Genomic DNA, 21,727 nt, shown 5'->3' with positions numbered 1-21,727 from the left:
TTTCTCCCACCTCACTTGGGGGCTGCCCTGCTCCTCTTACAGCTAACTACTCCCAAGAGCTTTGTGCACACACACACACACACACACACACACACACGCCCCAAATAGGGCGAGTGGTGAGGAGCCTCCTGCTCCAGCTGCCCATCTGATGGGACCCTGTCCCTGGGATGCCTCCCACCCACCAAGCGGGGGGCTGGGGACTGGCTCAAAACAACGCCCCCCACCCCACGCAATCATGGCCCCTGAGGGGGGAATTCCCTCTTCGCCCTTTGCAATCCACGGGAACGCTTCCTGAATATACTTAGCTCAGGTATCAGACTGTAGCCCTCTACCCGTCTTGTGCTTATATTGTTGCATCACGGACAACTTATCCGCATTTGCAAACAGAATGTCCATAAAAAGTGTAATGCAGAGGACAAAATAACACATTATAATATTTCTATTATAACGTTTTTAATTAAATAATGTCAGTGAAACCAAGAAGTTCCCTATTTCAATGGAGAAATTGGAGCTGGTAACCTAGTTTGTTAAGGGCACTGAAGGATACGCGTTGCTCTGTATCGTTGCCTTGTCATTTTTTCCTTGGCAATGTCCAGGCAGCGTTTCTGATATTAAAAGATTTCAGTGTGGAAGAATAAAAGCAAAGGGGTGAACAATTTTACTACTAAGACCTCAAGGACTGCGGTCATTTCCCGGGAGATCAGAGGGGACGGAGGCGTTTACAAAGCCGTTCCCACGCTCTGTCCTCCGCCTGACAGGTGTTTGGTCAAAGCCACCATAGCCTGGACCATCGAGGCCGACTCTGACTCCAGGAGTGGATGGTGGGAAGTTTCAGATGAATTTTGACTCGAAAAGGACGGCATCCGTCGGCCTCCTTGGTCCTTCAGCTGTGGCCTCCTCCGCCTGGGGCTTTTGCTACTTCCCAGAGAAACAGTAGACCCCGTACTTCTTCCGGAGCTTGCTGGGGAAGCCAAAGCTGTGGACCGCGGGGTCCGGGAGCCCCCCACAGTGTGGGCGGGGAGCGGTGATGGGGAAGCGCACACTGCCGTCCTCCAGCCAGCCTCCGTTGCAGCGGTCTAGCTGGGAGAATCTCCAGGCCGCATACAGCTGCCCAACCTTGGCCATGGTAGCGCCGTCGTTACGGCAGGCTTGCCTGCCCTCTTTGAAGTTGAAGTGGCCCCTGATGAAATAGACACGGCCTGGATGAGGGACGGGGGGGGAGGGGCAAAAGAGAGGGTGACCACAAGAGAGCAAGATGACAGCTTCACAGCCCAGAACGGAGCCAGACTAGCAGTAATGGGGTGCGTCCCCACAAAAAAACCCACTGGGTGATGAAGCTACAAGGCCTGGATACCCAAATCCACCTGCTGGGCAGTAAACATTCAACGAGACCTTCCACCACCACCCCAGCCCAGGGGTCCCCACGCTTGGCAACTTCTAAGACTTCTGGAGTTCCATCATGGCTGGCTGGAGAATTCTGGGAGTTGAAGTCCACCAGTCTTAAAGTTACCAAGCTCGCAGACCTCTGACCTAGCAGGAAGGCGAGAGGCCGGGGACAGGCAAGAGGGAAGGGCCTGGCTTTACTCAGGTGGGATCATTTTAGCCATCTGATCTGGGGGCGATGCTCCATCTCTCACCTCAGGTAGGGCAGCCCTTCCCCATTCACAAGGGGCCACCAATTGGAGTCCCCGCCGCCACTCAAGGAGCAGGGGCCAGCCCCGGCCAGAAAGCCTTTGCACAGGTTCATCTGGTACATCGGGAGCCTTACGGGGCCCTGGTCATCTTGCGGCTTGACTCCTGCAACACGCCCTGCTGAGGGCTTCCCCTGAGGACCACCAGGAACCTTCAGCCAGTCCAGAACAAAGGGGTGGGGACCTGCCTCGCTATGCCCACCGGCATCTCTGCTTCACGAGCTGCACCCACTGCCCACTCATCCTCGGGGATGAGCCGGCCACAGCCAGCCTTCCAAGGAGAGGCCCGGGAAAGTGGCTTCTTCTGGGGGGCCCCCCGGAATGTGGGGAAACCACCTGGGCCTCAGCAACGGGCCTTCCCGGCGGGGTCCCTTGGCCTGCCTCCACCTACCCTGCACGCTTGACGTGAAGCAGAAGGCATCAAAACGGTCTCTCTGCTTGTCCTTGGGGCCATAGGTCCGTACTCCGGGCCGAAGGAGGAGGCCTCCGCAGGGCTTGCGGGAGTTGCGGATGGGGTAGTGCACGCCCCCCTCCATGACCCAGCCGGCATTGCACCAGTCCAGCCCTTCTGTCCATGCTAGGAGAGGAGCAGAGAAGGGGAGACAACCTTGGCTTCTTCCCTAAGATGCTTCGGACAGACATTTGGGCGGTGACGGTCGCCGTGGATTTACCTAATCGTTTGCCATTAGAGACACAGGAGCCGCAGAGAGACAGGAAGTTTAGCAAGAGGTTGAAAGGGTGCGGATTCCCAATTCCATTTGCCAGTCCTGGGATAAACAAGCCCAACCTCCCACCCAGCTCTCTGGAGAAAGAAACAAGGAATTGGTTGAAGATCTCCCGCCCCGTACGAGCATTCTTCATCTTCTGCCCCAGGTGCCCCTCTTCTGCTGGCTTGACCTTTTCTCAAGCCTGTCCATCCAGATCCATCCCTTCCCTTCCAGGACAGTAGCTGACCATGAACACAAGAGGCCACAGTATTGATGTACTGAAGAGAAGAGGAGAGAGAGGAGAGGAGAGAAGAGAAGACAGAGGAGAGGAGAAGAGGAGAGGAGAGGAGAGGAAAGGAGAGGAGAGGAGAGGAGAGGAGAGGAGAGGAGAGGAGAGGAGAGGAGAGGAGAGAGCAAAAGAGAAGAGGAGAGCAAAAGAGAAGAGGAGAGAAGAGAAGAGAAGAGAAGAGAAGAGAGAAGAGAAGAGAAGAGAAGAGAAGAGAAGAGAAGAGAAGAGAAGAGAAGAGAAGAGAAGAAATATTGGAAGGAAGAGAAGAGGAGAGGAGAGGAGAGGAAGGGCGATGAAGGGAGGCTGGATTGAGTCCTTGACGTTCAACCAACGCCAACCTCCCCCCGGAGCCGCCCTTCATTCCTGAGAATTGCAGAGCATAGAAAGGAGGATGGAAACCAAAATAGCTGAAATGCCTGGGCGGGGTGGGGGTGGGGGTGGGGGTGGGGGGTGGGATCATGTTCATGGCCTGAGTGGCCTTGAGGACCAGAGGTCGGGCAGGGCTTGGCGTGGGGGAGAGAAGCCCACGGAGAGACCACCGAGCTGCCTCCCCCAGCTCAAGGGCAGAACCCAAGGACAGGAGGAGGAGGAGGAGGAGGCTGCCTGGGTTAAAGGGGCGTCAGGAGGCGGTGGGCTCCCCGTCGCTTTGGGGCTTGAGGGGCTGCAGGCCCTTCGGCTGGGATGCTGTAGGGGTAGTTTTCAGTAGTGGGCAGGAGGCTGGACTACATGATCTCCAAGGACCCTTACAACCGTTACTTGCCATGGTAATGATTCACTGAATTCCAAAACTTATGAATTAGGGTGGGGAGGTTCAGGCGCGCTTATCTTTGGCTCGGAAACCGGATCAATTATTTTTTACTGCCTTATCATCAGCCAGGTGACAACTCCGTGAGGAAACATACGTTCAAACTGCATCACCTTTGAGTTTTGCCTTGGAAGGGCTTTTGGGGGGAAGGGGGAGGGGAACTGACAGACGGACGATGCGCCATCAGGTTGGTGTTGACTCTCAGCCCCCACCTCCCCCCGCCCCCCCATTAAACAGATTTTCTCTCTGTGGGAATAAAAGAAGAACAAAAACACCGCCTGGGTCTCCCATGCCTTCCCGCCCACAGCCCAAACTGGTTACCTTGGTAAAGCTGCTGGTAGGTGGCCAGCCGGGCATCTTGCGCTTGGCAGGCCGCCTTGGCCTCAAAGTAGTTGAACTGGTAGCGCCCCTGGCTGGTTTGGTAGGGGAAGACGACCCCTGGGGCAAAAGGGCAGGAAGTTGAGGGCCCGGCAGCGGAGAGAGGCTGGGCAGCCCACGCAGACACACGCGGCCCACCCTCCACGCCAAAGCCCAGGGCCGCCGTTCCCCGAAGAAGCCGATTGCAGGTGCTCCAGTTAAGCGTCTGCGGCCTGTCCGGTTTGCACCCACAGCGGCAGGGAACCTTGACCTGACCTGGACACCCTCTTCCCTCCCACTAGGTAGGGGGACGGCCCCACTTTCGGCCACCCGCCTTTCAGAGGAGGCTGCGCCCCAGACGGTCCCCCTGCTGGAGGGACGGGAGACGTGGCATCGTGGTCCCCCTCCTCCTGTCGCGGCCTCTGCCAAAAGGCACAAGGCTCCTTCCATCGGCTTCCCAGGGTAGATGAGGCCCAGGACTCTCCGCCTTGCCTGGGAGCCCCTCCTACCTTCCAGCTGCAAGACCAGAGAGATGCTTTCGTCCTCCAGGCCGTTGACAAGCTGGCAGCGATAGCGGCCCTCATCGTCCAAGGTCAGGTTGGAGACGGTCAGGGATGCATCATACCGGTGGCTACGTTTCAGGTGAGCCCGGCTGCCCAGGGGGCCATAGGTTTTGTGATGGACCCCGTTGCTGATCAAGATGGCAACTTCCAGGTACTCCGCTGGCTCCACCTTACTCCACCGGATCTTGTAGTTTGGGGGCACGACCCACAGGATGCAAGGCAGGGTGACCGAAGCCCCCCGCCGGGCCTGCACGATCTTGTGGGTGGGCTCCAGCAAGTACTGCAAGGGGGCAGGAGTTGCTGTGCGAGGGGAAAAAAAAAACACGGGCACAAGACGCCGAGGCCAACAGCAGGGAGGGGAAGCTCTCCGCTTGCAAATCCACCCATCGAATTAAGCGGACGGGGCACAGACATCTGCATCTGCAGCCAACCCCCGGGCGACCCTGTGGAAACGGTCTTGGATGGGCTGCGGCAACACTGGAAGCCGGGATGGGCCTCGCCCACCCAGGGGCAGCCGGGCGGGCACCAGCAACAGCCAGGGCGTTCTGGGGCAGGCACCCCCGGGAGAGGCTCGGTCAAGGACGGGCGTTCGTGGCCTACCTGGCAGAGTCCCACTTGGCCTCTGGTAGATGGCAGGGACTCCCGGAGCCGAAGAGAGACACAGGGACGCCAGGAGCAGCCAGAGAGGCATACCTGGAGCAGCAGCCAGTGCCTGGCAGGCCTGCAAAAGGAGAGGTGGCCCGTCACCCCGGGGGCCACGGAGGCACAGCAGCACCAGCAGGAAAGGGCCGAGCTGCCTCAGGCACCCCAAACTGACGGGGAGAAGGGCGGCCTTCCCGAACCCTCCAAGCCAGAGGGGCCTTCCACTGCCACAGACCCCCCCTCCCCTGTTTCCCACATACAGAAAACCAGCATGAGGAACAACCCACCCCCACCACCCCACCCCGGGAAAGACGGGGCTCCCTCTGCTGGGTGCCTTCTGGACGTCCCCTCGGGGGTGCCAGGTCTGCAGGGCTGGCAGAGCCAAACTCCGAGACCCAGCCAATTCTGGCGGCCATCAGATGCGCCTTTTGCGCCTGGGTCCACGCCCTGAACAGGCAGCCAGGCTCAAGGGCTGGGTTGCCACTGCCGACTCGGGGCCAAATGAAGACTGGAGGGCCCATTTTGTTCCACGCAGAGAATAACCGTAGCGGGGGCTCCCTTATCCAGCCATGTGCAGCAGCAGCAGCAGCAGCAGCCAAAAACGCTGATACAGTCCTGGGGGGTGGGGTGAAACAGAGGCATAGAATCAACATCATGCGAAGCCTCAGGACCACTTTAGAAACCCCCAGTAAGGCCACACCTGGAATCCTGCAACCAGTTTTGATCCCCAGACTACAAAAATGACGTCGAGACTCTGGAAAAAGTTCCGAGAAGAGCAACCAAGAGGATCGAAGGCCTGGAGACCAAAACGTATGAAGAACGGCGGCAGGATTTGGGTCTGGCCAGTCTAAAGGATAGAAGAATTAGGGGGGAGGTGATAGCAGCCTTCCAGCATTTGAGGGGCTGCCACACAGAAGAGGGGGTGGAATTATTCAGCAGAGGGCAGGACAAGAGACAAGGGATGGAAACTCACCAAAGACAGGAGCAACCTGGATTTAAGGAGAAACCGCCTGACAGGGAGGACAATTCACCAGTGGAACTGCTTGCCACCAGAAACGGTGGGTGCTCCATCACCGGAGGCTTTTAAGCAGAGACTGGACAGTTGCTTGTTTGAGACAGTATAGGTTCTCCTGCTTGAGCAGGGGGCTGGACTGGAAGACCTCCAAGGTCCCTTCCAGCTCTATCCTATCCTATCCTTTGAGGGAGTTTGGGCTAGGAGAAGAAACCAGGGGATAAACATGAAGAGGACTCGGATGATCTGCAAACATGGGATCGAAACTCAACCGTCCGCGCCCACCGTAAAGTCCACCGTCACTTAGACTATCTGCCCTAGGAAAGAAACGCCCCTCAAATAAGCCCTTTGGTCAAAGAGGACTCTGTCAACCAACCGACCGAGGATTTCCTCGTTGACTGAGAACCAGGATCCTCCCCGGCCCTAAAAGTGGAGCTTCTGAGTCGGTTCTGAGCCTTGGAAGAGTGAACACCAAGAAGAGCGGAGCTTGGTCAGCCGTTGCCCAGCTGCCCGTTTCTTGCCAGAATGCCAGCAAAAGGCGGAGACGATGGACCATGGCCCTGCGTTCGAGTCTCTGCCAGGCAGTTTTCATTCCATGCTGCCACCCCTTCTAGTCGGGTCAGCGCCCTTCTTCCCCTGTACAGGACCAGCGGAGCTTTTGGGGGGCTCATCATGCGCCGCAGACGAGGGTGAAACGGGAGCCAGAGGGCCCAAGGCTCACCCCTCCCCACTCCCAAGCATTTGCTGGGCTCTTCTCGGGCCGACCCTGTTTGTTCTCACCTCCACTCACACCATCTTCCTTTGGAAACAAAAATATGCCAGATAAATTCTGAACGCTTTTGCTTTGCTGCACTAACTCAAATTATTTTTATAAACGATTTTCTGAGCAACGGGCCGGGCCCTTGATAAGGCGGAGAGGATGAGCGCTTGGTTGCTGGTCTTTGTTTAAGGCTCTTCACGTTCATGTTTTACATCTATATGCCTTTGTCAGCCAACCAGAATCACTTTGGATAGCATATAAATGGCACAAACCAATCAATAAGAGCTGTACCTGGTGCGATTCATCGACAGATCCCCAGCCAGGACAGGAACCGGGCGTCGCTCTAAAGCGGCCCAGCCATCACCTTCTTCGGAATCTGCCCAAATCCTCGTGCAGGAAGAGAGACCTGCGGGGGCCTCTGAGGAAGGCGCATGGGCCGCATCAGGACCAACCGGGGCTCCGTGGCCCAGAAGAGCAGGGTCCCCTCATCCGTCTGCTCTCGCTCGCCTTGCCACCCTCTGCCCCTTCGATCTCTGTGTGTGTGTGTGTGTGTGTGTTGTCACTTGCACCCCCAGCGCCACGGCTTGGTTCCAAGACTACACGAAAACAAAGGAGAGGAAACAGCTCCCCATTGTTTGGCCTGGCCAACAGGGCAACACCCGGCAAACAAGCCTGCCTTTATGGAAGAATAATTCAGACAAACCATCAACACCCTTCTGATGCTGGGTTGGGGACCTACAAGGACCGAGGACCAGTGCAGGGATGCTGAAAGCCCTAGAGAGTTTCCCATAATGCACCAGCTTCAGCCACTTCCAGCCCCCAGCTAGAGAAGCTGTTTGCCTCAAAGCCTCCGCATTCGGGCACCTGATGCCGCAGCCTCTGGCCCTTCTCCGTGGCCCAGGCCGGCTTGTGTCCACCACCTGGGTGTGAGGTTTCAAAACCAACCTCTGGGCCCTTCTCCTGTTCTCGCATTCAAGCCCCCTTTGGAGGTTTCCCTCTTCTCTGCCTTCCCTTTTGCAAACCAAACACCCCCTTGGAGCCCCCTTCCAAGGCTCACCGCCCATGATTTCTGTGCTCCTGGGGGGGCGGGTCTCCTCACGCCAGTTTCTCCCTGCCCCTGTTAAAGTGGGGTGCTTAAAAGGATGCGTGACTCCAAGGGTGATTTGAATCCCTGGCATCCAATGGAAGGTTCCTCTAATCATGTGGACCCAACTCCCCTCTTGGTGCAGCCGGAATTTCAGGCCTTTTCAAAATCTCCCTGTTTCGGTAGCCAGTTGCCAGGAGTTGCAAGCTGTGAGTGAGAAGGGAAAGTCAAGAACGTTCGTTTCTCAGGTCTCCAGAAAGCTTCTAAAATCTATCTGGAACTCAGCAATGGGTGGCTTCTCCGTGCAGGGAGATCCTCTTAGCCCCCAGCCCTCGGCCTCCTTGGCCAGATAACAGGAGGGGACCATCTGATCGGACTCCAGCCAAAGCCCGTCATAACCCAACATTTGGTTCCTAGCAGTGGCCAAGAAGACGCTCCTGGGCAACATCTGGCTGATCCACACAACCAGGCAGGGGCCATTGGAGATGCAGCCGTCTGTGGGAATGTCCTTGAGAGATAGGATGAGGGAGCCACAACCGGGCAATCTCAGCCGGGCATCTCAGTCCACAGGTGAATGGCGGTGGGGAGCGTCTCAGAAGGAAACACGCACACACACGCGCACACGTACGGTTCCCAAAAGCAAGCGGGGGAGAGAAGCTTTCGGCCTTGCAAGATTCAGTTACTGTATTTGAATCATCCAGCAAAGGTAGCGATAGCCTTTGTGGTTTGGTCCCTTGTCTGTGGAAGGGCTGGCAGTGCCCAGCAGGAGAAAGAGGGCTGGTGAAACAGTGCCCATCCAACGCAGGGCTCCAAATGCCCCTTCAGACCAGGCTGCATCCTCTGTGGCTGGAGTCCAGCAGGAAACGGAGCCAAATCCCTGGGCCTAAAGGCCTCCGCTCCCTTCACTGCTCCGGATCAGAAAAAGCCACAAGCGACAGCCAGGGAGTTGGTGGGTTAGGGTCCCTTGCAAAGGGGCCAAGGGGGGAAGGATGCCACCCCCTCTGTGTGGGGCCAGGAGACTCGGGCCATTGTTTCACAGTCCTGGCCGCATGTGACGAGGCACCAAAGCCCGGGACGCTTTGTTCTCTCCAGCGCAAACAAACCATTGTTTGTGTGAGAGTCCATCGCCTGCTGCTGTGCATCTGATGGGTTCCTGCTCTGCAAAGGCAGCCTCATGGTCTCTGTAGTGACTGCCATGGGATGGGCCTCTCTTTCCTGCTCATTTTGGCTCAGGTTCGCCATGGGGAATACCTGGCTAAAAGATGGCTCGTCGTCCTGGACCAGAGGTCTCCAAACTTGGCCACTTTAAGGCTTGTGGACTTCAACTCCCAGAATTCTCCAGCCAGCAGGCTAGAGAATTCTGGGAGTTGAAGTCCACAAGTTGACAAGTCCTAAAGCGGCCAAGTTTGGGGGGGGCCTGCCCTGGACTTTCCAAGGACACTCGTGCCAACCCACTTGCCAGCTCTTTGCTCGTTCCCTTCCCGCTGGACCCTGCCCAGGTCAGGAGCCCTGGCGAAAGCCCCAGAACTTAGGAGCATTGGAAGAAGAACCAGGGGGTCTGAAGAAGCCACCCCTCCCCCATCGTGGGGGTTGTGGGACAGTCACACTCGGGGCAAGGGGTCCCAGTCGGCAAAGGCAGGGGTAGCTGAGGGGTGGCACCCTGGGGGCAGAAGGAAGACCCTCAGGCCCTCAGGCCCACTTCCGTTGAGCCTCCTCTTTTCTCAAGAATAGCCCAGTCCAGAAAGCAGCGGTTTCTTTTTGCGACGTCTTCCTGGGATGTCCTCTTCCTAAACTCTTAAACAGCACTTGGCCACTTAATGAGAAGCCGTTGTTCAACAGCCATGGGGGGGTGGGGGGGCTGTTACCACTGAATTAACCTCCCCTTTTTCCTCTTCCGCCTGGGCTTCTTTCTCAGCTCAGCTGCACTGACGATCTTGAATCTGAGGAAAGTAGGGAAGAAGTTAAACTTTACGGACTCCTTTTAAATAGAATTTGATGTATGTAATTGTGATTGCAGTAAACACAGGTGGCATTTTCTCCCACCTTTTTACCTATACCTGGGTCTGTCACATGCCTTTCTTGGTTCTGTTCAACTCTCTGCCCTCAAATATGTGGTGTCAGCTGCCCCCAAGCAGAAATGGGGCCTGTTTTGTCAGCCTCTCCTCAACCGAGAAAAGGAGGTTCCTGGGCTTTTGAGGTGGCTTCTCCTCGGTTGTTTCCCCCTCCGGTGAGGAGGCAGGCCAGTCCTGCTGCTGGAAATGGAAGGACGTGACTGCGCCACCAAGTTGGAGAATCTCCGTCTTTTTGGTGCGGTTGGGATTCGTTCTGTTGTCGACACAGGACAGGTTTCTTAAAAGATACTTGGTGCTTTGTGCTTATCAACCGCTTGGACTGAAGAGCCAACACAATGAAATGGGACCTTCTTTTGCCCTGAGAAATTCTGGCTCCAAACTCTGGGAGGGGCCAGTTGACTTGGGGGGCAAAGATGGCGGTCCTGCAAACATTCAACAACCTCTGAAAGGCCCAGCAAAACTTCCCTTAATCGGCAGGAAGGGCAGCAGGTTGAAGCCAAGGTGGACGAAGTGCAATTATCAATACTGAGCCCTTGGCCTCCTCCCCCCTCCCCCCCCCCCAAGGTGGCCTGAGTATCCCTGGACGCTAGGACTGCAGAGATGGCCCCCTCTGCCAGATCTCCCCCCCCCCAATCTCTGCCTGGACTCCCACATGAGGGGAACCCCTCTGGGGAGGGACGGGGCTTCTTCCATGCAGTGCATCCATTGGGCACAGCTTAGCCCTGCCACGCTCGGCCCAGGGCCCCAGGCTCGGAAGGGGGCAGGGAGAACCTGCTAGGGGCCTCAGGCAGGGCCTCCCAGGAGCAGAGCAGAGCCCACCACAAGGAGAGCTTGCGAGACCTTGAAACAACCTGTCCCAGATGAGGAGTAAAGATAAACAGACCCCGGCGGCAGGCTTAATGGTTAACCGAGTAACGCACTTCATCTGCTTGGATGCCCTTTGCTTCCCAATCGGGGGCAAAAGGCGGCACCGGCCTGCGGTGGGAGCAAGGAGAAAGGCTGTGGGGGGAGGCAGTGGTGAGGGAGCCAAGGGGGGCAGCGTCCCCAGCGCCCTCTCTGCCCCGCCAAGCGGCCACTCCCGGGGCCTGACCTGCTCAGCAAAGCAGGAAAGGCTGCTGGGGGCGTGAAGGAGCCCCACCGGTGGCAGTTGGAGCCCAAATCTGGGCTGGCTCTGGCTGCTTTTGCCCCCCCCCCCCTCAGAGGAGGAGGGGTGGGGGGACACCTTGGCTGCTGACCTGGCTGGCACTGCTGGAGATTGGCAGAGCCTCATTGGAGCAGCGCCTGCCCAGGTGGTGAAAACGGTGGTCTTGGGGGGGACCAGGACCCCCCCTGGCATCAGAAACGGAGGCATGGGGGCTGTTGTGGGTGGGGGGGGGCAGCGAAGGGAGGGCTCCTTGGCCGCCCCCCTCCTCTTCTTCCCAAGGGAAGCCTCCGTGGCTGTTTTCTCCCCGTGGGCAGGCTGGGGCTGGTTTTTGGGGAAAGGCTCCAGGCCTCCTCCTCCCTTGGCAGCCTCCTGCCTTGCCCCTCCCTGACAAACCCCAGGGGAGGGGTGCCGTGGGAGCCATTGGCACCATCCCGGTTGGGGAGGGGCCACCTTCCTTCAAGACCACTTGGGTTGAGAGCGGGGGCCCCCCCATCACACGCTCCTGGGATGCCAAGGTGAGCCTGCTTCCTTCGCCCTTTGGCAGATGGGAGGTCCCTCACCTGGCCGGGGCGCTCCAGTGACTCCCCCTCCCTGCCCGCCCGCCCCACACTCACCCAGCCAGCCCCGCCCCAGAGCAGGTGGCTCCCGGCCAGGCTGAGCAGTGAGCAAACAGCCCAGGAGGGTGCCTCCCCCTCTCCCCCTCCGGGAAAGCGGGACATTCGCTCGCTCTTCCTGCTGGCTCTCTTCCGCGCGGCTCTCCCACCATGTCAGGCCACGCCACCAACCTGAGGGTGAAGCTGCCCCTGCTCTGCGCTCTCCTGCAGCTGACCACGGTCCTCCTCTTCGCCTTTTTCGTCCAGTATGACAGCCAGACCAGCCCCCGGCTGTGGCACGAGGAGGTACAACTGCACAGCAAAGGCCCCCTGGACCACGACTTCTACCCACGCTACCCAAGTGAGTATCTCCGGTGCAGGAAATGCCCTCCTGCCAGGGTGGCCAGGTCCTGCCAGAGGGGCCCCCGGGAGCAGAGGAGGAACGAGGGCCCAGGAAAACGCCCCTCTTTCCAAAATCGGCGCCCCTTCCACCTGCTCTCGAGACTTCTGGCTTCGCTGGTTTGGTTTGGGGGGGGGAGGAAATGGAAGCTTTGAAAATCCCGCAAGGATTTCCTTCTGATACCCCCCGAGGGCCAAGGGGCACCTGAGACCCTGGGGGAGGCGGCCATAGCCTCCCTATGCGTTTGGAGTGGTGTTTTTGAGTGCAGAACCCGGTGAAGTCCTGGCTTCTTGCTTGCCTTCGATTTCCTCCAGATGCCCTCCAGCGCTTCCCACCTGGGGGTCTCTTGGTGGCTTAACTCAGCCTTAACCCAAGACCGGCTACTGACTCCACCTGGCAAACCACGGTTTAGGGCTGTGTTTATGTACTCTTCAAAAAACAGCTCAGTCTTGATTCGGTCGCATCGTTTCTGGAAAGGGCGTCTTTTTTTAAAGGCCCTGCAGGAAAGAAAGGCTGAGACAGAAAAGCTGCCATAGGATCTCTGGCGTGAACGAGCAACAAGATCCCCAAAGTTAGGCCAACAGAGGCATGATTTGATCAGGTCACGGGCACATTCACAAAATGGCTGCCCGAGAAGCCAATTCCCCCCCCCTCCCCCCCCAAAAATCCTTTGCCTTTTTGGGTCCAGCTGGGTCCGTTCTTCCTAGCTGGGAACCCCTCCCCAAAGGATACGACACCCCCTTCCCTTCCCAGTCTGTCCCTGAGGCTCCAGGGGCCCCAGGAGGCCAAAGAGCCCCGTTGGCTGCAGCTTCCGCCGTTCGTCCGTCCGTCCATCCGTCCATCTGGTGGGAGGCTTCGCTTCTCCTGGTGGGCAGCGAGGGCCCAAGAGAAGCTGCCCCTTCCCCAGGCTGTGCCCGCGGATCTCCTCCCCCTGCCCTTCCTTCTTCCCGTTGGCTCTGTTCTTCGGGCTCCAGAGCCCCCGGATGGGCCTCCTTGAGCCCCCTGGCCATTTGGGTCGCCCCTTCTGCAGCCGTCAGCCCTTTTCTTTCTGACCCGCAGCTCCCGCCCTCCTGGCCAGCATCTCCTCGGAATGGTCCTCGGGACCCCCAGCTCTTCCCCGGAAGGCAGCCGCCCCCGAGATGCAGCCGAGATGCAACGTTGGGGAGGGGGGAGCCAGGCCGGGTTTCTTAGCCTCCGCAACTTCAAGATCTTCTTCTTCGGCTGCGGAATTCCCCCGCCAGCCGTGTTGCCCGGGGAATTCTGGGAGCTGAAGTTCACCCAAGGTTGAGAAACGCTGCCTAAGCAAAACCTCGTTGCTTTCACGCCATCGATAGTTTGGCCTCAGCCACCGCGGATTCCTGAGGGTATCCGCAACTCTAGAACCCGGCTGCGTGTAAGCCGCCGGCCTCGGGGGGGGGTCAATGGAGGAGGAGCTGGCCATCGCACAGGCCATCCCCCAGCGCCCACTCAGCCGGCCGAGAGCGGCCGCAGCACAACCTGACTTGCTGAGCCGTAGACAGGCTCTGTCCCGCAGCTGATGCACACATTCGCTCTCATCAGCCGCATCTGATGAGGTCACTTTTTGAACCCAATTATGCAGCTGCCCCCGTGTCCAACCTTGGCGCCCGGCTGATGAGCTGGAAGCCAGGGAGAAGTTTGACTAGTCAGGCCAGGCTCAGTGGGGCTACCCCGGAGCCTATCTACTCGTGCCCTGCTGAGCGGGCCCCTCGCTCTCCCGCAGGCTTCCAAGATGTCCACGTCATGGTTTTCCTCGGCTTTGGCTTCCTGATGACCTTCCTGAAACGCTACAGCTTCGGCGGGGTGGCTTTCAATTTCCTGATCGCTGCCTTTGCCCTCCAGTGGTCTATCCTCATCCAGGGATTTTTCCACACCTTTCACAATGGCAAAATCCACGTGGGAATAGAAAGGTGAGCGAGCCAGGCCTGGCCTCCTGGAGCCTTAGCTTCAGCAGGGGCAGCAGAAGGGCCGGAAGGTGAAGCCGAGCGGGGGCTGGCACGGCCCTGGGTCACTTGGGTCACTCAACTGCCACTCAGCCTCCAAATATCCCCTTTTCTTGCTGACCTGGAGAAGCCCCCCGCCTCCAGGCAGAGGATCTGCAGGGTGTGGTTAAAAGCAAACGACGAAGCCGGCCGGCCACGAAAGCGCCACCTCCGAGTTGTTCTGACCACCCCTGCAGACCCCGAGGCAAGGAAGGGGTGGCCCTGGCAACCGACATCCAAACCAAGCAAGCAAGAGGCGTGGAGAGGCCGTCAGCCCTCTTGACCTCGGAGCTGCCCCTGACTGGACTCGCGGGAGGGCAGTGAGGGGCTTTGGGGGTGCGGGGAGGGGTGCTGTGCAACCAACCGTCTCTCTGTGCTTCCCCGGGGCTGAGCCTCCCCCGACCCTCCTGCTGGGTGGTCCTGCTCCTCCCCACAGGACCCCAAGCCAGCACAGCCCACCTGGCTGCAGCCTGCCCCATCGGCGCCCTTCATCTCCAGCTCAGCCTGGGCAGCCTTGGGTGCCTTGTGCATAGGAAGGGGGGGGGGCTTCCTCCTGCAGGGTGGCTGGGGGGGGGCTCTCTCCACTTCAGCCCCCGCAACCTCCCCATCAAGGGGGAGGGGGAGTCCAAGCGTTTGAAGGGGCAGGCTCCTTGGTAGTCCTTACTTAAACACAACCGAGGTGAATGTGAAGGGAAATCTCCCACTAGCTTTTTCTCTCCCCCCGCCACTCCCCCCGCCCCCCCGCCAGCATGATCAACGCGGACTTCTGTGCCGGCTCCGTCCTCATCTCCTTTGGGGCGCTGCTGGGCAAGACGAGCCCCGTTCAGTTGCTGCTGATGGCCGGGCTGGAAGTCACCCTCTTTGGCATCAACGAGTACATCCTGCTCAGCCTCCTTCAGGTGAATTGCTTGGGGCGGGGTGGGACGGGCGCAGGGCGAAGAGATTGTACCCCAAAGCCGCTCAGAAGCTGCGTTCGCACAGCCATTTAGACCCGGGATAGGTGGTATGTCCGGCACGGGAAACCAAGAAGGACGCATCGAAATTCTAAAAGGGGCTTCTTGACTGCTTTGGGGCAAGATAGACAGAATCTTGCTGGACTAAAGCACCCTCTGCGTAATTCGCTGATAGATGCTGCGAAGAGTTAGGGGGGGGGCATTCTGCGCCCCAGGAACGATTCAAGGCTGATGTGACTCTTTACTCCCCCATCTTGCAACTCAGCGCCAGTTCCCACCCCCCGAATCCAGTTACACAAAGTGTGCAAAGTCCCTGGATGCCAACGCCACAGGTTGCAATCCCATCCTTTTGAGGGGGTGTGAGGGAGGGGCTAACCCATTCCTAATTTCACGATTGGCAGAACTCTGGCTTCCTGTCCTTGACTTCTGACAGTGATGCTCGGCCCCAAAGAAGGTCCCCCTCGCCCCCCACCCACCCACCCACCCATGTTGCCCATTTCTCGGGGGGTCTCTTGGGGCCACACTGAGTCTTCGCTCTGGCCCCCGTTTCCCTGTGCATGGGGCCCCGGAGGGCCTCCCGCCAAGCATCAGGCAGACCCCAGTCTTTACCCACGCCTGACCCCTCGCGATGCCCCTTCATCAGACCTTAGCCTGGAGCCTTTCGTTTGCCCTGGCATTGGGGTCAAGGGGGTTGGTGAGCTCCGGGGGGGCTTTCAGCTTCTGAGGGGTTTCCTTCACTGGGGGGACACGGGCTGCACTGAGAGCCGCTTCCATGAGATGGACAGCTCCACGAACCATTGGAATCAACAACTGAAATTAGCCCAGCTCCAAATGGGGGGTGGTGGGGGATAAAGCAGGCCTGGCAGGGGGGTTTCAAAGGACTTTGAAAAGTTGTTGGGGGCTGAAAACGATATGCTGCCCCCCCCCCCCCCGTGGAAGCCACCCCTCCTGCAGGCCTCGTTTCCCCCCCCCCCGTCTGGCGCAGGTGAAGGACGCCGGGGGCTCTATGACCATCCACACTTTCGGGGCCTACTTCGGGCTGGTGGTGTCCCGGCTCCTTTTCCGGCCCCACCTGGACAAGAGCCGGCAGCGGGAAGGCTCCACCTACCACTCGGACCTCTTTGCTATGATTGGTGAGGCTCCCAAAGGGGCGGCGGGAGGGGCGCTGGTGGGCGGGGCAAGGGTGCCAAGGGGCGGGGCTGAGCGACAGGAGTTCCCTAGCTTTGCCTAGAATGATCTCCAGCCTCACTCGGTGGTTGCAGCGGCTACGTATAGAATATGCTCCCTTAAAAAGGTTGCTGGTCTTTAGCGACTGTCCAAGATAGGCCTGAGGGAGGCCGAGGGTCTGCAGGGAAGGGTCTGGGGGTGGACATGGCCTTGGTTCAGGAATGAGGGAGGGTTTCTTTATTGGTTTCTGGTGCATTATGGCTGCCCACGACCATCCCTGATGCCCCACTGGCAGTCTAAGCCTCGTGAAAACCGGCAGGGGGGGGCGGCTTTCATCGCTTTTGAAAGGAGGGAGGAGCACAGAAATCCCCTCCCCCTCCCCCTCCCCCGGTCTGTGTCCCTGGCAGGCACGCTCTTCCTGTGGGTCTTCTGGCCCAGCTTCAACTCAGCAGTGACCGCCCACGGGGATGACCAGCAACGGACGGTCATGAACACCTACTTCTCCTTGGCATCCAGCACCCTCACCACCTTCGCCGTCTCCGCCCTGGTGAACCGAGGAGGCCAGCTGGACATGGTGAGGCAGCCCCAGGCGGCTCTCAGAGGGAGGGTCTGGTTTGTAACCCCCAGATGTTGGGGGGCCCAGGCTGCAAATCACGGAAGCTAGGGATCTGTGTGCCTCACTTTGCCAGATTCTGCAGCGGCTCCTCCAGTTTAAAAGCTGGCGGAGGGAGGGGGATGTTTTCTGTGGGTCACTCAAAGGAGCCCCTGCAGGGATCCTGGGCCAGGCTGGGCTCCTGGGCCCCTCCAGGTGTTGCCTCCAAATCACAATTGAGGCAGGGGGCCCTTAACGACAGGGAGCCTCATCCTTATTTTATTCCACCTTTTTATAAATATATAAAACTCCAGGCAGTGAACACACCTAGTAATCCTGTCCCCCACTTTCCCCTTTTATTTTATTTTTAAATGCTGTATTTCCATTGCATTCACTGAATGGAATTTTTATTTTAAGTTAAATGTATGCAAAGTGGAATTCACTTCTAGCTCCTGACTCCAATTCCGGGGTCCCTTTCTTCTCTCGGCCCCCTTCCCCCCCCCCACCCCACCCCCCAGGTTCACATCCAGAATGCCGCCCTGGCTGGCGGTGTGATCGTTGGCACTTCGGCCGAGATGGCGCTGACTCCCTTTGGGGCCCTGATCGCTGGATGCGTGGCCGGCCTGGTGGCCACCCTTGGCTTTAAGTTCCTCACGGTAGGCCAAGCTTTGCCCGCAGCCCCCTGGGGCCCCCCGCGGGAGCCTTTCCTCCCAAAGGAGGCGACTCAGCAGCAGAGCCCCAAAGGCGAGGTGGGCAGGGTGCCAGCCACGCAAGGACCCTCTCCCGTCTCTCTCTTGCCCAGCCCATCCTGGCTGCCAGGCTGAAAATCCAGGATACCTGCGGAATACACAACCTGCATGGGTTGCCCGGCCTGCTCGGTGCCCTCCTTGGCGCCCTGGTGGCCGCTCTGGCAACCCCAGATGCCTACGGAGAGGGGTAAGTTGTGGCACGGGGGACGGGGGGGAGACCGAGGGTCAGGACTGGGAGTTCCTCCCTCTCTGGGCCCCCTCCCCAAAGAAGCTCTGCCAAGGGAGGCAGTTGGGGGTCTCACCGGGGCCGCCTTGCCCCTGCAGGATGGCAGACGTCTTCCCCCTGGTGGCCTCTGGGCAGCGGAGCTCCACCCGGCAGAGCCTCTTCCAGCTGATGGGCCTGCTGGTGTCGCTGGGCGTGGCCATGGTCGGTGGCCTCCTGGTGGGTGAGTGGAGGGCGGGGCAGGCAAGCATTCCTGCCAGTTCTTCCCAGGCTTTTCACCTGTGCAGGGAGGTTCCTCCGCTTGGGTGCAACCTCGGGAGGGAGAGGCGGGGCCCAGCCCTGCAGCCCTGACACTTGTATTTATTTCTGAAGCGTCTCTGTCACCCATCTCACCAACTCTGGGCGGCTTACATCATCATAAAAAGAAGAAAATAAAAACCGCAAACCCCTTCACATTAACAAAAATTGGGTCAAGTAGGAAGCCATGCCCAGATGGGATGGAGGTGAGATCTTCCCCTTCGTCCACTAGCCACGGCTCCCTCCCACGAGGGCCAATCGGCAGAGGTCAAGCAGGTGGGGTGCATCTCACCTTGAGCGACCTGATGTTCCAGATAACAGAAGCCAAAGGGCTCTTCCTCTGACCAGCACCACCACCCCCCGCCAAGGGCCTGGGCTGACAGGGTCTTTAGTGGGCCCTGTTGGCATGAATGGGTGGGCCAATCCCATTTGGAAGTGGGACTCCCAGGAAAGCCCCCCCCCGGCCCCCACTGCGGTGCAGATCCCCCCCACTCCTCCTGGCTGGTCTCTCTTTCTTTTTAGGGGCCATCCTGAAGATGCGATGCCTCGCGATGCCCCCAGACGGTCTGTGCTTCGAGGATCAAATCTATTGGGAGGTATTTGAAGGCTTCCTTGGGGTCAAAGCCGGCTGCCGTTTAACCTGCATCGGATGCCGCAGATTCCCCTGAGACCGGAGGATGATTGATTGATTGATTGAGTTTTATAGCCTGCTTTTCCTCTGGGACCTCAGTGGAAGGAAATCCACCCCCACCCCCCGCAATCCCAGCCCAAGTAGCTTAGCTAGCACCAGCTACCCCAGAATGAAACCCAGGAGCTCGGGTCATACAAGAGGCTAGACTGAGCTAGGAAATGAGGCTGGGAAAATGGTGGTTCTGTTCAGAGTCTGAGCTCCTGGCGGGAACTGGAGGCGACTAAGCTATGCTTAGATCTTTTAATTGGGTGCCAACCCAGCCACATGATTCAGGGCGAAAGGGTGGATGGGCAGAATGGCTCTGGGGGGGGGGGCGGGAGGGGGACCTCTGGTCCTGCTGAGGCTGTGGGCCACGTTAGGTCAAGGTGGGCTGGAAGGGTCAGCTCGACCTCTGGAAGGCCAAAGGCATCCTGGTTCTGGTTTCGGCAACCTTTCCTTTGGGAAGTACCAAAGGCCGGAAGAGGCTTTGAACTGGCAGGCTTGCCTGACAGCACTGTGCGCCAGCATGGAGGACAGAGGAAATGGGGGGGCGGGGGGACCCTTTTCTCAGTCCCCGTCCTCTTGGCCTCGCATAGGTGCCCGAGGAACACCAGGATGGCTTCCAGGTGGTGGAAGCTCTGAGCACGGAGGAGGCAGGCAAGGCCACCCAGGCCTGACAGGCTCCACCGCGGATGCTGACCTCACCCTCACCACCACCAGCCGAGAAAGCCATCCGTCCGTTTGGCCTGGAAGGGAGGAAGGAGGAACCTGTTCGGGAGTTAGCAGCCCCTAACCCCGACCCTGACCCTGCCAGGAATGGAGCCTGCCTGGAAGGTGCTTTGCAATGACCCAGGTGCACAAGTTCAAAAGCCCTGTTTCCCACGTGACTATTTCAGGGGTCCCAGAGTTGTGCCATCATAAAAAATATCCCAGGGCCCACAGAAGCCAATGCTCTTTTTAAAGTAAGCGTGTTTTCTTTCACAACCACCCTTCCATTTACAGAATCCTATCTGCTTTTCAACCTCAATCCCATAGCGCAAATCAGAAAGACAACCAAATGTCAGGGGTCCTCAAGTTACCACCACAACTGAGCCCAACGTTCATGTTGCTAAGTGAAACATTTGTTAAGTGAGTTTTGCCCCATTTTTCTTGGCACAGTTCTTAAGTGGATCACTGCATTGGTGACATTAATAACCCTGTCGTTCAGTGAACCAGGCTTCCCCGTGTACTTTGCTCGTCTCAGGAGTGGATCACGTGACCTCAGGATCCTGCCACCGTCATAAATAGGAGCCGGTTGCCAAGCGTCTGAATTTGGGTCGGTCTAGTGACCCTGGAGATGCTACAATGGTCATGTGAAAAATGTTCACAAGTCACATTTTTCAGTGCCATTGTAACTTTGAATGGTCACTAAATGAACTCTTGTAAGTCGAGGATTACCTGGAACTGAGAGTGTGCAACAAGCTGCAACCTAGTAAAAGATGTGACTAACAAGGCAGTCAAGTCCGACCGTAACCAGAGTTTTTCTGAACGTTGCCATCAAGAAGTGGTTCTCCAACTCTGCTGGCCCCATGAAAGCCTCCCACAATGTCACCCGCTCGGTTCTGGTTTGGTTTTTTTTTGCAAGTTTTCACTATTTCACATATTGACAACATAAATAAAGTCAACTCAGGAAAAGTGATGGGATCTGGGAATAAAGTAGCTGTAGGACAAGATAAACGTGTTGCATCTTAAGATATCTTTCTTTCCAAAACTGGCACCTTCCGCTGAAAAATTCTTTTATCGTGTCTCCAATACATTTTGAAAAATTTGGAGCCATTTTAACAATTATAACTGAAGTAATAAAGCAATGAAAAATAGTTACACCAAAAATTTAAGCATGCTATTTGAAGTAAAGTTAATCTTACTTTAATATTGAGATTCTCATTGTTGGATATCAGTAGTATCCATTTTATGCATTTGTTTAATCACACAAACTTCAGCTTCAGAATCAAATTTTATCAATAGTTTATAATTAAATTCTAATAAATATTTAGGCTCTTGTATTAAAATATTCTGAGTTCTATTAAGATTATTCTATTAAGAGTCCACTGGCTAATTCAAATGACAAAATACATTCAAATTAATAATAATAAGCATTTTATTAAGTGCTGCCATGCTGGTGTGTGAATGCTGAAATCAGTCCATTCTTGAGTCATCTTCTCATAAGATTTCGTTCTGATTTTATTGACCCCCAAATCTTGAAATCCATACAAATTACGAAGCATCCATTGATTAATCTTATTCTTTAACGTTGTTGCAGCCAATTGTGACAATCCAGGATTAAATCTGTTCCTATGCTTTCCCCAAATTTTCATTAAACCGTTCATAACAACGTAGTTTTTTTTATCTCTTCCAGTTGTTTCAACCCATAATATAAAAACAGTATTTCAACTGCTGCATCTATTTTTATATATTTGTATATATATTTTTATATATTGTATTTTTTTATATACACTGAGAGCTTATGCACCAAAGACAAATTTTGTTGTGTTCCATTCACACTTGGCCAATAAAGAATTTTATTCTATCTTCTCCTTCCAGAGAAATATTTCTCCTCCTCCTCCTCCCCCTCCCCCCCCATCATTTATTCCAATAGCTATAAACTGAAATAGAAAATCTGGACGGAACCGAACCATCGGAGCCGTTTCCCATTCTTGGCATGGGCGCCTCTCAATGCGAGTCCGACCACTAGGTGGCGTTGCTCTGCTTGTCTTCTCCGCCCAGCCGGTCCGCCTGGCGTTCGGTTAAGGATGCGGGGGGGGCTGGGGGGGGGCTGGTTTGGGTTGCCGATTCGGGTGCGAAGCTTCCAGGGCGGCTGCTAGACTGCGGCTTTGGGCCGCTCCCCTTGGAGGCCGCTCGGCAGCCGCCCGGGCTACACGCTTCACAGCCCAGACCCCCCAAACCATCCCCAGGTGGGG

General features: G+C 57.1%; 2 protein-coding genes across 2 annotated transcripts; one reads left to right on the top strand and one right to left on the bottom strand.

Moving 5' to 3' along the window:
- Nucleotides 1–584: 584 nt before the first annotated feature.
- Nucleotides 585–9,200, bottom strand: HAPLN2 (hyaluronan and proteoglycan link protein 2). Its single transcript, XM_087914125.1, has 6 exons — nucleotides 7,118–9,200; nucleotides 5,013–6,865; nucleotides 4,359–4,712; nucleotides 3,814–3,930; nucleotides 2,083–2,268; nucleotides 585–1,199 (listed from the first exon to the last, which is right to left on the bottom strand). Exons 2-6 carry the CDS (start codon nucleotides 5,101–5,103, stop codon nucleotides 916–918), a joined length of 1,032 nt encoding a protein of 343 aa, XP_087770251.1. The 5' UTR covers nucleotides 5,104–6,865; nucleotides 7,118–9,200; the 3' UTR covers nucleotides 585–915.
- A 2,582-nt stretch (nucleotides 9,201–11,782) lies between these two features.
- RHBG (Rh family B glycoprotein) lies at nucleotides 11,783–21,336 on the top strand. The gene is made up of 10 exons (XM_026717729.2): nucleotides 11,783–12,080; nucleotides 13,861–14,047; nucleotides 14,868–15,018; nucleotides 16,058–16,205; nucleotides 16,647–16,813; nucleotides 17,350–17,487; nucleotides 17,634–17,767; nucleotides 17,905–18,026; nucleotides 18,623–18,696; nucleotides 19,367–21,336. The coding sequence occupies exons 1-10, from the start codon at nucleotides 11,891–11,893 to the stop codon at nucleotides 19,445–19,447; spliced, it is 1,392 nt and encodes a 463-aa protein (XP_026573514.1). The 5' UTR covers nucleotides 11,783–11,890; the 3' UTR covers nucleotides 19,448–21,336.
- Nucleotides 21,337–21,727: the final 391 nt, after the last annotated feature.

This window comes from Pseudonaja textilis, chromosome 16 (genome assembly GCF_049901715.1).
Source record: "Pseudonaja textilis isolate UNSWEBS1 chromosome 16, rPseTex1.2, whole genome shotgun sequence".
NCBI classification, from domain to species: Eukaryota; Metazoa; Chordata; class Lepidosauria; order Squamata; family Elapidae; genus Pseudonaja; species Pseudonaja textilis.
This window is presented reverse-complemented; position numbering and strand designations above follow the sequence as displayed.

Coding starts and splice junctions, on each gene's coding strand:
- HAPLN2 (XM_087914125.1), bottom strand. CDS start 5,103: ATGCCTCTCTGGCTGCTCCTGGCGTCCCTGTGTCTCTCTTCGGCTCCG. Junction 3,931..4,358: donor TCTGGTCTTGCAGCTGGAAG/GTAGGAGGGGCT, acceptor CTTTTGCCCCAG/GGGTCGTCTTCCCCTACCAA. Junction 2,269..3,813: donor CTACCAGCAGCTTTACCAAG/GTAACCAGTTTG, acceptor CTCCTCTCCTAG/CATGGACAGAAGGGCTGGAC.
- RHBG (XM_026717729.2), top strand. CDS start 11,891: ATGTCAGGCCACGCCACCAACCTGAGGGTGAAGCTGCCCCTGCTCTGC. Junction 16,206..16,646: donor GGACCTCTTTGCTATGATTG/GTGAGGCTCCCA, acceptor TGTCCCTGGCAG/GCACGCTCTTCCTGTGGGTC. Junction 18,027..18,622: donor GGTCGGTGGCCTCCTGGTGG/GTGAGTGGAGGG, acceptor CTTTCTTTTTAG/GGGCCATCCTGAAGATGCGA.